At 31.9% G+C, this 17071-nt stretch overlaps 1 protein-coding gene across 1 annotated transcript in view; it reads right to left on the bottom strand.

The window, feature by feature from the left end:
- Positions 1 to 1824: 1824 nt before the first annotated feature.
- Positions 1825 to 17071, bottom strand: part of LOC133200444 (uncharacterized) — a 121696-nt gene continuing 106449 nt past the window's right edge. Inside the window, exons 2-9 of the mRNA XM_061336241.1 lie at positions 16572 to 16684; positions 15122 to 15332; positions 14852 to 14959; positions 13158 to 13281; positions 9861 to 10015; positions 8875 to 8946; positions 8610 to 8691; positions 1825 to 3463 (exon numbers count right to left, since the gene is read on the bottom strand). Of these exons, the coding sequence (XP_061192225.1) occupies positions 3370 to 3463; positions 8610 to 8691; positions 8875 to 8946; positions 9861 to 10015; positions 13158 to 13281; positions 14852 to 14959; positions 15122 to 15332; positions 16572 to 16628 (903 nt within the window). The 5' untranslated portion in view covers positions 16629 to 16684 and the 3' untranslated portion in view covers positions 1825 to 3369. The remainder of the gene's footprint in view (positions 3464 to 8609; positions 8692 to 8874; positions 8947 to 9860; positions 10016 to 13157; positions 13282 to 14851; positions 14960 to 15121; positions 15333 to 16571; positions 16685 to 17071) is intronic.

Raw genomic sequence — 17071 nt, 5'->3', positions numbered from 1 at the left:
GTAGGAGTTGGTACAATAAAAAAACCTTCACTATTCAATGTCTTAAGTGCCGAGTATAGGTCTAAATTTGAAGCCTTTCACTAGAAGACAGTGACGTTTCTATATTCCAAATTGTTATGTTAAACAACAATTATTTAATAAACCTCTTCTATTACCTCACTGTTTTACTCATATCATAAGTAGTATTTTGTAGACTGTTTCCCTATTTTTCCTACACGCATTGCACCAAGTTTGTGCTTCTGGCGGTCTTGGGATCCTTTGGTACTTAGTTTTGTAGACGTAATATTTTTGTTGGAAATTCTGACGGACAAATTCAGAAAAAACCTAGTCTTGTTTTTAGTTGGTCTCCCTATGGATTTTTCCTTTTAGTTTCTGTTGATTTTTTTTTTTTTTTTTGTTTTTTGGTTTCTGTATTTTCGAACACAATACAATGCGAAAGTTGTTTCTTCTTCAAATTAATCCTTTAATTGTCCTCCTCTTTTCACAATCAGCTTTCCACAATATCACAAGGATTCTCTAACTTTAATTTCTTCTTGAACTCATTGCGATTTGAATTACTTTGTCTTGACTGTAAGTTGTATTTTTTCCTTTATTGTGTCCACGGCCGTATTTTTATTGGCGATTTTCCGGTCTTCTGGTTATCCAGGAATTTCTGTAATTCTTATTTCCCATTAGAAATTCCAGCTAATTGTTGGAAGACCAGGTCTCCGAAGTATACATGCCGTATGTACTCGCCTATACGTCTGACCGCCTATAAGTCGGTTGTATTCTTTAAGGTTATTTTGAAGGGATTGCCATTGACCCGTCTATAAGTCGGTACAACTTTTTGCCAGAATTGGTTGACACTTTCTATCCAATACTCAGAAGTTTTAGGCTGGTTTCAATTAATATTTTTAAAAAGTGACGCCTATATTTAATTTTAATCATTGAACAATTAAGTAATACACACTAAAAGGTAAAAATAAAATTATTAAAATATGCAAATATATGTACTTGTATAATCTTAAAATATATAATGTTATAATATATCCTGCCTCTGTTAAACAATAATCGCAGAAATGTTTAAAAAAAAAGTCATTCCGCCGTTCAGAAAAAATGCAATTTTTTTTATGATTCGCCTATAAGTCGGACACAGAGTTTTGGACCAAAATTTAACTCCAAAAACCGACTTATAGGCCAGTGTATACGGTAAGTGCTGTCAATGAGGAATTCAAGCATCCTTTAATATCAACTTGAGAGTACTTGTATGGTGATACAGAGTGATTTTGAACAAAATAATTTTGTTGATGACCAATCACAAGATCTAAAGATTATTTGGAGTTCTTGAGAATCAATATCTGATTTACACCACTTCTAAAATATGTAGCAGAGTACGGCTGAATTCTTTCTTCACAGCAGTTAATATTCTTATAAGGTGTAAAGATAAGGGCTTGGTAGACTATTTGCTGGACCCGGCGATGTATCTCTGTATGTAAGGATTTTTATGAAGTTTAGGAATCCAGTACAAATAGGGTGGATCAAACCTACTTTGGTTGACTGGAATGGTAAAAGTATTGAACGCTTAAAGTGATGTTTTAGAATTCCATCTTTAGAAAGTGAACTGTGGGTTTAAGTTGGATTTCCAGACTTAGAATTAAAACCAACCCTAATAAAAAAGACTATAGTAAACTATAGTTTACTATAATTAACTTTTATTTCCTAACTAAATAACCTAAGATTATCGCTTAAAAATCTGACTTAAAAATTATGTTATTTTCAACCTATCAACATGCAATATGAAAAATAAAAGCATGTCTTGTAGATATTTGACTCAGTTCATTTTTTTGTTTTAATACTGTCAAAAAGTACATGTATATGCGTATTTGGTATATACAAGCGAAACACAATTGTCTCAAATATTGTTATTATTGTACACAATCCTTTATAATATTGATATACCCAAGAATAAAGTTTTAGCAAGCAGACCGTATGGCGTAATAACGCAATATGTTCTCGAGTTTAAAAATTGATTTACAGTAATAAGAATAAAAACTGTATCAATCATAGACATAGCATGAAAAATAATTGACTAGGGTTTTTTTTTCCAGCTCAAGGTTCCTCAACGTCTGATTTAAAATTTGAATAATTAACCATAAACTTGCAAATCTTGTGCTAAAATTACAATTTTATTAAAATAGAAATAATGTAATTAAACGATTAAATTAAATTAATCTTTTGGAATAAAAATAAGGCGCATGTCATTAACTGCAATAAAACGTTATGTAGTAATTCTTGTGGCACAAAAAGCTTAAAAACATCAAGATTGAAAAATAAGTAACTTCCTTTGAGATGGTGCCAGTTTCAAAGGGCCTCACTTTAGTAAAGGACAAAAGAGTGATTGTGACAAGTACACGTAAAGGATTGGAACTGGAGTCTGAGCTTGATCTTTGACATGCACATTTCCTCATGGGCACCTTTTGGGTGAGGTATGAGGCAGGTAAGGCCAAATCGAGAAAAAATGCTCTGGGCAATGAATTTGCACAGATAGGCTTTGATCTTGACCTTTAATGTAGAAAAAAAAAGATAATTATCACTGCACCTTTTTTTCAGCAAAGGCAGTGAAGTTCGATTCTGATAGGGCCTAACAGGAAATAAATAGGCCAAGAATTTTATGGGGATTTTTTTTTACATTGACCTTTGATTAAGAAAATTTGTCACTGCATATCCTCTATCTACAAGAACCTTTAGGTTATATTATGTTTCATACTGGGAAAGGGTGGGGTGGGGAGAAAATATGCTCACAACAAATATTTTACACAGAAAATGTTATCTAATCCGAATGGTCAAAAAAGGTTCAAGTTCACAGCAAACTTTCTACCAGCAAGGACACTTTAGGTGACGTAGAGCTAGAATGGGCGAAGGGGGGGTATATAACAAAGATATCTGCTTTGACCTCGACCTCTTACCTACTAAAATTTTTCAAGGTAATTGACACTCTTAACGTGCAAGCACTTCATGGGTGAAGTACGATCAAAAGAGGAAAAAGGGTAAAAATATACGCTCCAGACAAAAATTTTACACAGAGGTGTTTTTTTTTTAACTTGACCTTTGACATAGAAACTTCATTCCAGATCACTACACATTCTCTAAACAAAGATACTCTAGGGATGAAGTATGAGCCAGACTGGGTCCATGGAGTAAGAAAATACTATTCATTCAGGTGATATCGGATGGACAGATGGACGGAAGGACTGACAGACTGATTACGTTGGGCACCCGCAAAGTGAGGTCCTGATAATTAATGAGTATTTAGTAAGAGTGTTATTTCTTTTAGCAAAAATGTGTCCAATAGTTGACAAAATAAATCACATTTATGGAATATTTTCTTTCTCAGACTACATTCAGTAACTTGTTTTCCCCAACGATTATGGAATCAGACGTCTGTAAGTTCTTGTCTTTTCTTTTTTCACAGATGAAACAGTTCCTTAAAAAAAGAACAGCATATTACTTAAAGTGTCTGTGTTGAACCTTCTTCCAAATACAGGTAAACTTCGTTATCTCGACATCGACGGGACCATCGGAAAATGTCGAGATATCCGAGGTGTCGAGATATCAGAGTTGAGACTTGACGTCCAAGATTTCATAGCAAAACAGACAAGCTTATTATATGTACATGACTTTAATATAGACTGTAGCGCAACATATTTCAGAATTCCCTCTATTTTTATTAAAAATCTAAGAAATTATTTTTAAAAATCTTGTTTAAAAACGTGTTCTTTATCGAAATCTTTCTAAATTCCCAAAGTTTCAGCACAAAGTTAAAGCATTGAGCTGCATTCGCGTGTAACTTGCCTTTTTGTCAGAACAGGATACGAAATGCGCTCTACAAACTTCGAACCGTATAAAGTCGACATCCAATATACGGAAGAAAAAAAAATAAATGCGGATTATTTTTTTCTTATTTCGATAAGGAAGAATGTACATTAAAATTAATTTTTTAAAGAGATTTGTGTATCTAAACTAACGTAGTGATGTTACAGATGCACGAATTACGGCTGATTCAGTCAATCGTGTCGTTAATTGGATTGTTTCCTGTTGAATACATTTTAACTACAAAATATCATTAAAACATCTTTTTTTAATTCTTTAGTTTGAATTATTCAGTGTGCTTGTTATTCATTGTAATTTAGTTATCTTTCAAATTTAAAAGTTATGTTAGGTTTCGATATAAAAAACCGTCTGTACATTTGTAAACGCAAAATCGTGTAGATTTAGCAATGATATTACCCAAGCTCAATTAAGTTCTCAAAGACGCCGAAGGGGCTTGGAATTCACCTACAAACACAGCCTATAGAATTAATTAAGCAGCGTGCAGGCAAAACATGGGTGTGAAAGGTGTGAAACTTTGACGACGTCGAGATACCCGGAGTCGTCCGTGCATGACGAGCGACCCTATCTGACAAACAGTTAGGTTCAGTAGAGCAGAAAATTGCCGATGTCGACATATACCAGGTAAATTTTGCTGTTGGGACTGTGAATATACGTCGAGATAACCCGGGTTGTCGACATTACCGAGGTCTACATATCAGAGTTTTTGCAAATCATTTATATAGTATAAATACTGCCGGGACCGCGGAAGGATGCATATATCGACATATCCCAGGTTGTCGACATATCCGATGTCGAGATACCGAAGTTTACCTGTATTTGGGCTACTTTTGTAAACTTACCACATTCATACCCTATATTGTTCAAAATATTATATTTTTTATACTATAATTCAATCCTATAGCAAAACAAATGAACTTTCTCAAATTAAACAATTCTGTAAGTTTTAAAGGTTGTGTTTGTTTAAACAATTATCTGACATGCCTAAGAAAATTTTATAAGATAAGTCTTAAGACGTGTCTTAGGATATTTCTTAGGACATATCTTAGGACTATTTTCTTAGGGTGTAAAACATCTAAAAATATCGTTAGTTTAAGATATTATTGATATCCTACGTATTTTTTTCTTTTTTTTTCTCTCTCTCTCTTTCATAAAACAAATTACAATGTACATGTAATTCATATTACCAGTTCAATCATATTCGAATTTGGAACTTTCTAGAATTTTCAAAGTTATTGAAAAATCACTCCCCTTTCCCACCACACTCCTGATAAAATGGCAAAGACATTCATATAAATATTCTGTATATTTATGAAAGAAAGCAACTTGACCCCCAACACCAATCTAGGAAGAAAACAACAAGTAGAAAAGTGAAACTACATATTTTTTGTATCCATAGATATTGTATTGTTATAAGAGGTTTAGATAAAAGTTGCTTAGGAGTGATGAAATACAACTATTGTGAGGTGTTTTCTTTTTATTAAACAGTAAAAATATAATCCTAATTAACCCTTTATCATTATAATATGTATCATTCACACACCATACGAAAAGTTTGGATCAAACGAACTTTTCTCCTGTGACAGAAACCAATGAGAATTAGTTATGTTATATTTTAAAACATTTCTTGAGTAGCTCTCTCTCTCTCTCACTCTTTTATTAACAACCAGTCAAATCATCCCCAACTAGGTACATGTATGTATCTATGTCCTAGACATATGTTTGTGTCGTTTCATCGTTAACTTTTTTTTATCTCATGGATAGGAGTCATATCCCTATCATCACTGTAATGCTTGGTAATTTGTTTCTCTGCATTATCGCCCGACGTCACCATTTTTAACAAAATCTAATTGAAAGTGTTTTGGCATATCACGTTATATTCTGGTCACTTATGATGCATAATCAAAGAATTAAAGAATTTTTCACAAGTGTATTTTTGAGTTTTTATTGAAGTATTTTGTGTATTATCTTTTTATATTGCCTGGTAATAAAGAATTCTTCACTGACAATGCTTTTTCGAAAACTAAAAAAAAAAAAAAAAAAAAAAAAAAAAAAAAATGCCGTTCGTCGACAACAAACATTTGACAGTATTTAAACGCTTTTTTACATGCATATGTCATTACAACATTACATATATAATATTTGTCAAAAAAGGAGAATATCATTTCCCAACAAAGTGTAAAAAACAAGCATTCTGAGAGTATTGCATTAGTAATACTAGTCCCCTACTGGCAAGTGTAATCTGGTTCCCGTTAAGAATTGAAAATGCCATAATTCCGTCAAAAATTAATGAAGCGGGACGAAATGCAAATTTGATCTATAACAAATCAAGGGTAAGCCACATACCAAAAATCAGCTCAATATCTACAAGCGTTTAGAAGAAAATTGCGGAAAACCCATAAAAATTGAAAAGGCCGTAATTCCGTCAAAAATCAATGAAGCGGAACGAAATGCAATCGTGATCTGTAATTCATAAAGATACACTCACATACTAAAAATCAGCTCAATATCTGCAAGCGTTTAGGAAAAAAAGTGCGGAAAACCAAGTGGGACAGACTGACAGAAAGACAGAGGGATAGACAGACAGACAGACAGACGGACAGACAGACGGACAGACAGACAGACAGACGGACAAACGGACGGACGGACAGACTCAGAGGAAACCTATAGTCCCCTCCGGTTGCACCGGTAGGGGACTAAAAATAATTTCATTTTGTTCGGAAAGTTTTTGAAATATTCAAAATGTTTGATCGCGTGTTTCTGGGACTACCCTCGTCCTAATATATGTAACAGTTTAGTACAATAAACAAGTATTATATTCTTAACTTGTACGAAAATATTTCAATAAGATTTTAATAAGACTACTTACAAAATGATTTTTCGAATATTGTTAACTATTTTAAAAAAAAACCTACATGTGCATGGAACTATACCCCCCCTCCCCCCCTCTCCCCCCCCTCCCCCCCCCCTATATTATTATCATTATTATTTAATATTCGTTTTCAAAGAGTTTTAAATAAACATTCATAGTTATATTTTAACCTGTTACATGTATAATTTAGATCTATCGTAAGTTTGTCCTCGGATATATCTTAGTCATAAGAAAGCTTCATAGGCATTCCTGCAGATCTGCACTTAATTTGTTGAGATACTTAATTGTATACATTTAAAAAAAAAAAAATGTTTTGAATAAATAATGTTATTCCATTTTGTGTTTATTTGCTTTCAAGTTAACATGTTCTGTTGAAGTCTCTGCCAAATCTTTGAACTGAATTAAATTTGTGTTGACAGTTATCTTAATAAATAAATAAATTACTTTTCATTTATTTGATTATACCACTGTCAATACCTGAACATAACTCCCAATCCTTGTCAAAATTAAACGAAACATTTATACTTTGTTGTTCCTATTTTAATTGTGTCCTTTGATCTTTGTTAAAGTTATAACTCAAACGACATTGCCCTTTTACTGGCAAAAACAAGCTGATGGTAGTTTTGATGTTCGTTGTATTTTTTTTTTCGAATACCTTAAAGTCACAAGACAAAGCCAGAATAATTTTGCACCTCGTCGATGACTATTGGAATTTTGATTGGTTTAATTCTAAATTGAGAATATTGGTGCTGCTATTGGTGCTGCTAACTTTACTATGTGTCAAAACTCTTACTCATTTGCTAATGAGTAATATTATAATACAAAATGTGTTAATGAAATATTGTTTGAGGATAACAAACAGTAATCAAGCACAAAAGCCATTGAAAAAAATAATAATAAATTTAGCAGAGCACACATGGCCAGCTGAAAACATCAGAGGTCGGATCAGGTGTCATGGAGGAATAAGCATCCCCTGTCGACCATTCACAACCGCCGTGTGCTCCTTGTCTTGAACGGAAAAATCAGTAGACAATTCATTGTTAAAAAAATAAAGCCTTACAGCCTTCCACTTAATGATTATAAACTGTACTTACTAACAAGGTCATGGTATCAACCACAGACTTATGTTGCCTTTAAACGAAACTTGTAAATTTGTATATGCCGACTTTTACCACCTCAGTTGTTTATGTGTCAATTCCATGTGTTTTTTATTATCAAAGATATTCAGTGATGACCAAAGTGTGTTTTGAGAAAAGAAGACGTCCAATTTTGTGAAAATAATACCACTTAGAATGCAAAATACAAAACATCAACACCATAAAAAATGCCGATGTTTTGATTATAGAAAAAAAAGTCTTTTCAATTTATTTTCAAAAGAATTGTTTCATTAAAATACATTGTTCCCAGTCCCAATTTTATTAAGGAGTAAAAAATTAACCACAAACCAATTCTGATATATCAATTCTAGACGCTATATTCTGGGGACATAAATATACAAGCATAATGAATAGGGTAAAGATAAACTGTGTTTGATCTCTTTAATCTTTTAACCAGTGCAAATTAGGAGTGCAAAAACTGACATCAGCTCACTTTTGATCTCAGGCCCACTTTTCCAAAATAAATTCCTTCTGTTTAAGTGAAACTGTGATCAAAATAGAACTAAACCATGTTTTAGTTCCGTATCCAGGTGTCTAAAAGAGCACGCATCCCCTGTTGGTCACACATTCTGCACGTCCTCTTTTTTATAATGTAAAGAAATAATCCGTAGTCACATTAATATTAAACAATTGCCTAACATAATCTTAGTCTATGTTCTGAATTTTTTAGCACATGTATATTATAAAATATTCTTCATAAAGAGAATATATACCAGTTCTGTTGGCAGAATTCAACCAATTTTTTCCTTGTCCACCTTTTTTCATTTTTCTCATAAGTAGATGTCTTCATATGTTCTTCCAAAAAGAAAATAGCTTAAATTGATTTAGAGCATACATTAAATAATCCAAAAAAATATAGTATACAATAAAGTTGTAGAGCTAAAATTACATGCAGGAATGTTATTCTGAAATCACATGTATAAACGGATACGGCAAATAGCTTTAATGGTCATTTAAATGTAAATAGACAGTACTCACGGTTAGCATTATTCATTGGCGTTTTCTCGGTTTCATGCACTTCACTTTCATTGTATGTATTCTTAGGGCAAACTTATAAAATAAGTACAAATAATCTTTATAATTACATATATAAAAAAGTTGATATTCTTTAGAATTTCTTTTCACATCCATCAAACACATTTTACTTCAAATGTTCTATTTTTAGGAATTTGTAAGAACTACATGTATAAGCAAAGTACATGTAATCGTGAAGAAAAAATCGGAAAAAAAGAACAGTAAACATGCGACGTTGGAGAAATGCACATATGCAGTGAATATCCCTTGACACTTCTGATTAAGTAATAAAAAATACTGTTTATCTTATACATTCTCCTATAAAACTCGGAAATCTGATGTAAAAAAATATATAGCTTCAATGGATGTGAGTTAAAACTTAAACAATTGATCACACTCTTCGTGCAATAAAGACGTTAAGACCAAAACACTTTTTAACATTTCTGCCCTTAAACAGATAGCAATAAAGATTTCATTATCAATTATACTTTGCACAAGATTTTAGAAAACTTCAATATTTACTCGAAATTTATATCAACGACATTTGGAAATCTGAGCTGCAAATCTTAATATTTAAAGTATGTGAATATTGTTATATTTTTTGCTATACATTTAATTTGATGAGCAAGATAAGCCGAAATTGATATTCAATTTATTAACACCTCTGACGCAATTAAATAAACATACATGCGCTATCTAAACTAAATCGTTATGAATTTTCTTTAAAAAACAGATTGGCCTTAGGTAGAATTTTGATATTCAATAATTCGAAGTTGATATGCAGGTGACACAGATTCTTTCGAAATAGAATTATGGATGTTTGAGTTTTTGACAAACGCAATTTACAATGTGATGAGATTAAGAAAAAAACAAAGTCTAACGCACAAAATAAATTCGTTAATTAATACACACAATAAATACGTAAACTAATCATATTATGTTTTACTTACTCTTTTCTTTGAAATTGTATCCAAACGCCAGTATAATTACCACAATGCTTACAAAGACTATTACTCCAATGGTAATAATTAAAATGTACCACCACTTCTCCTTAGGAACATCAAAGTCCTTATCTTTTTTTAGGGTTTCCTCACCACTCTTTGAGCTATAATGAAAGGTTAGAAATGGATCATTATTTAGAATTGTTTTTGTTAACATAAGATGTAAATTCGCGCAGGAAAAATTACTGTGAAACATGGTTACACCGAACATGCATTTAACCCCTGTTATTTAAAACATGATGCATTTATCAATATCAAGGAATTTTGCTTATAATGAATGAAAATTCTTTGCCCTTGCAAAATGGAATATCACAATATGTGTACTTTTCTGCAGCTGGATTTCGCGTGGGAAACAATAGATTCCTTAATAACATATTCTAGATATTGTTTTATCGTGATCTCGAATATTTCCAAAACTTTTTTTTCAGCCTCAGAGACTAACTCTCTTAATGATACACCCTAATGAACCTATACTTATATACTTTTTGACAGGGATATCTTCAGGTTTAAATCAAATTGTTAAAATAAACTCTTGCTTGTTGATGCGAATAAGTACATATAGCATTTATGTAATAGTCCTGATACTCCTCCATTTCCTTTTTTAATATATATATTTTTTACACATATATTTACCTCCTTGATACCCTCCTTTACCCACACATTTAAATGCAAATGAAATAACACATAAAAATCTCAGTCTCAATTCCTTATGTATTATTATTAAATTTTTAAAAACCTATATTTTTATAGTTTTTCAAATAGTTTTTTCCATCAAATTATACGAAATTTCATGTAAATAAATGCACAATTTAATCAAAACAATGCTTATTACAGTTATATCCCTTGTAATAAAATGGGGCAATTTTTTTTTTTTTTTTTTTTTTCAACTAAACTTTATTCTTTTAAATTTTATTTTATTTACTTTATTTTATTCATCTCTTTTATTCAGAAAATATACACTATTTCTTTAAATTAAACCCGGGAAAGGAAAGTGTTATAGAAGATTTATTTAAGTTATTTGAAGAGCATATTCACTATTGTGTTAGTATGTATTGTATGTATTAAACTTTTATTTATTTTCAGTATATAAAATAAGAATGTTAGATGTGGATAATAGATTGATTAATTGATTGTATGTTGTTTTACGTCCCATGCGAGAATTTTCACTCATATAGAGACGTCACCATATACCGGTGAAGGGCTTCAAATTTTGACCTTTACTCGGCACCCGGGGCCATTGAGCAGTGAGGGTTCTTTATCGTGCCAACGTCTGCCGTGACACGGGGCCTCGGTTTTTAAGGTCTCATCCGAAGGACCCGCAACTTTCACTTCAAAGTGCAGAGCGCTTGGCGAAGGAATAGTTGCTACCCATCTTTTATCGACTTAGGTCAATCGCGGCCGAGATTCGAACTCACGACCTCCCGATCACGGAGCGAGCGCTCTACCGACTGAGCTACCGTGAACGATCTGTGAATAATAGGAAGAAATCGCTATGAGCTGATGTTTTGCCGCGCATCAAAATTTGTATCAGTATAATAAATCATTTAAAAACTATACAATTAAATGAGACAGTAAGATACTAGTTCAACTCCCACATATACATATACTTGTTCTGAATAATAATATCAATATTTCAACATAACTGTATTGACTGAAAACGCTGATGGTGAGACCACCCCCCCTCCCTCCCGCGAAAAAAAAAAATAAATAAATAAATGATAAAATTAAACGAAAAAAAAAAATCTAGATTGATTCTAGATTCTCAATAGAAGTTCATAGGCTGAAAGTAATGAAAGTTGATTTACCGGTAGAGTTTATTCAGTCTTTTCTATTTGAGGCGTGTTCTGGTTTTCTTTGGATTATTCTTTACACTCATTATGCATCACTTGTACGTCTGTCTACTTCCAAAATATTCCAATGTAAAACTGTAATCACCAATTGTGGGCCCCACCTTATTATAGGGTCATGATTAAAAAAAAAATTGAATCAACATTACCTGAGGATGCTTTCATATATATTTATAATAATCATGGCTTTACTGTTCTTGAGGAGAAGATTTTTGCTAATATAAATTCCTATGTAAAAATTTGATTGCCCGTTTTGGCCTTACTCTACATCCTAGGCCATGATTTGCCCAAATTTGAATCTACACTACCTCATGATCCTTCCATATAAATATGATAAATCAAGACTTGGCTGGTCTTGAGAAGAAGATCTTTTAACGATTTATCCTTTTAATTCCGATGTAAAATTTTGATCACTCATTGCGGCCCCTGGAAGTCATGATTTGAACAATTTTGCATTTACACTACCTGAGGATGCTTCCATATAAACATGACTAATCATGGCTTTGCTGTTCTTGAGTAGAAGATTTTAAAGATATTCCTATGTATACCTATGTAAAACTTTGGTTGCCCATTGTGGCTCCTTCCTACTCCTAAGGTTGATGATTTGAACGAACTTGAATCTACGCTACCTGAGGATGCTTTCACACAAAAATGACCCTGCATAGCTTTGCTGTTCCTGAGAGGACGATTTTAAAAGATTTTCCCTATATATTCCCATGTAAATCTTTTTTCGCCCATTGTGACCCCACCCTAGACCCAAGGGTCATGATTTGAACAAACTTTATTCTACACTAGTACTTTGTCAACAAGCTTTCACATAAGTTTCATCTTTCCTTGCCCAGTGGTTCTTGAGAAGATTTTGAAATGACCACAGCCAATTTTCAATTTTTCTTAATTATCTCCCCTTGGAAGAAGGTGTGGTCCTTCATTTGAGCAAACTTGTATATCCTTTTCTCAAGAATACTCTGTGCCAACTTTTGTTGAAATTGGTCCAGTGGTTCTGCAGAAGAAAATTAAATTGTAAAAAAGTTTTCGAGAACGACGCCAACGACGACATACAACGGACAAATTTTGATCAAAAAAGCTCACTTGAACCTTCTGCTCAGGTGAGCAAAAAACAAAAACGGTAATGGACAGAGAGACAGAAGGCAAAGAGACGGAGGGAAGACGGACATGTGAAACACTATATGCCCTGGATATATGAATAGGGTATCATAGTTTCTATTTATTTGTGTTGGGATAATTACTATCTCGCAAATATTTTACTTTTGAAAGTCTTTGACTTGACTGATTGAATCTTTTTTTTTATTAAAAATAGATGAATAAAAGCTCTTCGTTTTCTGCATAGTTTTTGCTGAATGTTGACCATTTATCAAATATCATGATACAGTAAACATACCTGTTTATAGCTTCATAGCTAGAAGTCGTGAAATATCTTGTACTTCTGATAGCTGAATGTGTTGAAAACAAACTGCTTTTGGTATCAGCCTCTTCATTTGTTTGAAATTGGTAACATTCTTTGTCTATTTAAATAAAATTTGAACACAATTTATCAATGTGCATATTATGTAAAAGCTACATGTGTCTCCTACTAGTCTTATATGGACAGAGCAAGGGACCTATGTCAGCTCATCTGATCGATGATTGCCCGACATTATGAGTGACTAAAGGTAGCATGTGCATATCTTTATGAACATTAGCTTTTTTTATTTCTTCCTTTCTGATATCAACGTTAATGTAATTGTATTAAATGGATATTCTATGACATAATTTTCTAAATCGAATTTGCGGGGCTTTTTGGCACTAAGTACAGGTACATGTACGAACTACATCTACCATGCTTTTCTTTTAATAAGACGAAAAAATGGTTTATGATTAAACAAGAAAATGTATTTTGTTGTTATCAAATATTTCCCTAAAAAAAAAACAAAGTATTATCCACGGTAAATCAAAAGTCGATAACATAAGTCTATAGACTGATTACAGGAAATCAAAATTGGCGGCAAAAATTGCATGAAAATTTTCCGAGGGGTGGTAGCAAAAACTATACCAAGGGGTATAGCTTAGCTATGCTTGGAAATTTTCAGACTTTAAAAGATAGTCATTTTACCTTCTTAACTTTATATAGGAATCATTTTATCAGCAGAAGTATAATAATACCCTCTACAGTACATGAACATATAAAAGATTTTGATATAGTAAATCAAAATATATATACAATGGATAATCAAGTCCCATAGTATTGAGCTCAGTACAAAATGTAACAAAGAATACATTTTGACATTATACGAAGCTTAATACTGTTACCTTGAACAATATCGAGCTTAATAAATCTTTTGATATAGTCGATTGCAACTTTGATGAATCAAATTTAATAATATACACTATTATAATTTTTATTAACTAGAGTAAATCAAAGTATCAGAGTTATGACTTTCGCATAATTAATCCCCACAATTGTTTCCACCCCAAATCTATTTAGGTTTAATTGACACTAGTTTATTTTAGTATTGTTTTAGGATATAGCATTAAAATAAATTAAAAACAAATATATTTGCACAAGGCATTATGATTATTCAAATGAAAGGAAGTTGCTAGGGCAATTATTTACATTGCATTAAGACAAATTATGCATATGTATCCGCTTTAAAAATTTCTAAATTTATGGTTTTAATAATATATAAAAATGAGCTTATAAAATATAATATTTGGTAAATAAGTGTCGCTTATTTCATTTACAGATACATCAAAACTGTTAAGAGTATAAGTACTCTATTAAAGTCGTTAAGCTTTAACAAAAATTCTTTTTAGGTTGATTATCAAAGTTCTAGCGTTTGCCTGTAAAACTGATCTGGTTTCATTTAGCAAGATTAACAATTGTTTTGTTTTTCGTTATATACCGGATACATACATACATACATACATGTACATACATGTATATACTGATTAAACATGTATATTAGGAAGTGTCAAGAAAACTTATCTATGAATACAAAAATAAATCGAGTATGATATTTTTTATGCTAGAATGTGATAGAAGTTATGTTTGGTTGCTTTTATTACGAATTCAGAATACTGTCCAGGTAAACTTACAATTAAAAACATTAGACGAAATATACTTAAAAGGACAACTGTTGCAATTCTTCTCTGCATGTTCCTGGAGAAATAGACCCCCGGTTGTGAATTCCGTACAGAGGCCACCTAAATCGTTAAATACGAAGAGGGATAGTAATCAAAGAGACAAATGAGCAAGATAAAAAAAAAAAAAAAAAAAAAAAAGTTTTCATTATATTAGAATTTAAATTATACTTTGAAAAATATTTCAGCTCCAAAAGTTAAGCAGAAATTAGTTTATTCTTTTACCTATTATATCCACAACTGGTGCGCAAAGTTCGATAGTACCATCACCTTTTGCATTCAAAACACAGTGGTATTTGTAATTTGCAGCTGAAGTGCAGTTCTGCTCGTGTTGTTCACAGTTGTACAATTTTGCTCTTTCTCCTAATTCCCTTTCATTAGTTGGACACTTAACATTGTGTCTGGCGGTTGAAAGAGAATGTGGACAGGATGTTTTCTATGGAGTAATCATCACAAAAGAGTGTTTGAAAAAAAAGGTGCTCTTTACTCCCTGAGAAATATTTTACTCAAATTCTATAATTTAAAAGACAACATCATATCTATCCTTTTATTTAAAAAAATGTTATGTTACACAAAAAGACCGTTTATATAATGTAAAACGTGAGGATAACGAACAGTGATCAATTTCATTAATAAGGAAGTAAAACCAAATGTGAAAAGGGCCAAAACACGAAAAAACAGAATTTCATCAGTTTGTAGCACTTTTCGAAAATCTTGATATATCTTGAGTTTACTTGTAAAAGATTGTCATGATACATTGTGGGTATGCCCTTGCAAATATTGGTTTATTAAACCCTTATATCATCCTCCGATTAATATGCATACAAATATACGGCAGTATCATTTCACTAGGCCATAATAGTCTATAGTCAGTAAAAACCTTCAAATATGAAACAGATCTGACGGACTTTGTAGGTCTTTATATCGAGTTTACTGGGATATCGAGTAGAGATATGAACGTCTTCGATACATCTGACCGTTGAGTTGAAGGCCACTGAAAGAGTTTCCTTGTTCTCATGAAAGAGTTTTTAAATAAATTCTCCGAATATGGTTATAAAAACAGATCGCCTAATAACGGAGCACGATTACTGTATATCAGAATTCCAACAGTTGTTAACACAAAATGAGGAACTCAAGCATCTTTTTAATATCATTTTCAGAGTACTTATATCTAGATTCAGAATGACTTTTAAAAAGTATTTTTTTTATAGATGATAAGTAACAAGATATTAAAATTAACCAGTTCTATTTTTATTAGGGTAGCAGTTGTTTATGATGTCAAAGAGTCTGCTCTTCCATTTATCGTGAGGAATAGTTGTATAAATTTGAGAAAATTTATATATTGAGATGTTAATGATGAATTATGAGTTTGGGGATTTTAAATTTATCAGAAATTCTTCAGAGGTTTCAGAATCCATATTTATTTTACACCACTCCATGAATATATTGTAGAACACTACCCGTCTGAAGTTTCTCCTTCACCGCAATTAATATTTTGGTCAGGAGTAAGGATAATTTTAGTGAACATTTACAGTGAATAACATTTAATGTGAATAACAGCAATCAAAACTTTTTTTAACGAGAAATAAAAGTCAAATACACAGCTGTATAATTAACATTTCATTGGTAAAATATAAATAATCCATAACAAAATAAAAAAAAAAAGAAGCAATACCTCTATTGTTTGGACAATAGGTATGCATAAAAAGAGAAGACCAGCTCTGATGATCATTTTGATTTCCTTTATGTTGATTCGTAAATTCTATGACTTAGCGTTGAGCTTGGATTCTGAAAAGAAAAACATGATACATAATACTTCTTTTCATGCTTATTGTACATTTGATGATTTTATAGCCTATATCAGAACAAAATACACCGATACGCTTATATCTTTAGGCTAAATATGATTTTATGTATGTAAGTGACTGAATGTTTTATTACATATATAGAGACAGGCGTTATACAAATTAAATACTTAAAACACAATCCAAATCAAAAAGAGAAAATCAAAATTCCTTTTTCAAACCTGATTTTTCAAATCTGAAGTCGAAAATGGTCTAAAAGTCAATAAGTGAGCCTCTACAAGGGAGCTTTTCGAGAAATTCACCACTTTAAGTGCAATTTAAGAGAGGAACGTTCCTCTTCATCAGAAATCTTCCTCGTTGTCTCCTTACT

The sequence above is a fragment of the Saccostrea echinata genome, unplaced genomic scaffold (assembly GCF_033153115.1).
Source record: "Saccostrea echinata isolate AGI-Se365-2 ecotype Australia unplaced genomic scaffold, CSIRO_AGI_Sech_v1 ptg000040l, whole genome shotgun sequence".
Lineage (NCBI taxonomy): Eukaryota > Metazoa > Mollusca > Bivalvia > Ostreida > Ostreidae > Saccostrea > Saccostrea echinata.
Note: the sequence above shows the minus strand (reverse complement) of the source record. Positions and strands in the feature narration are given on the sequence as shown.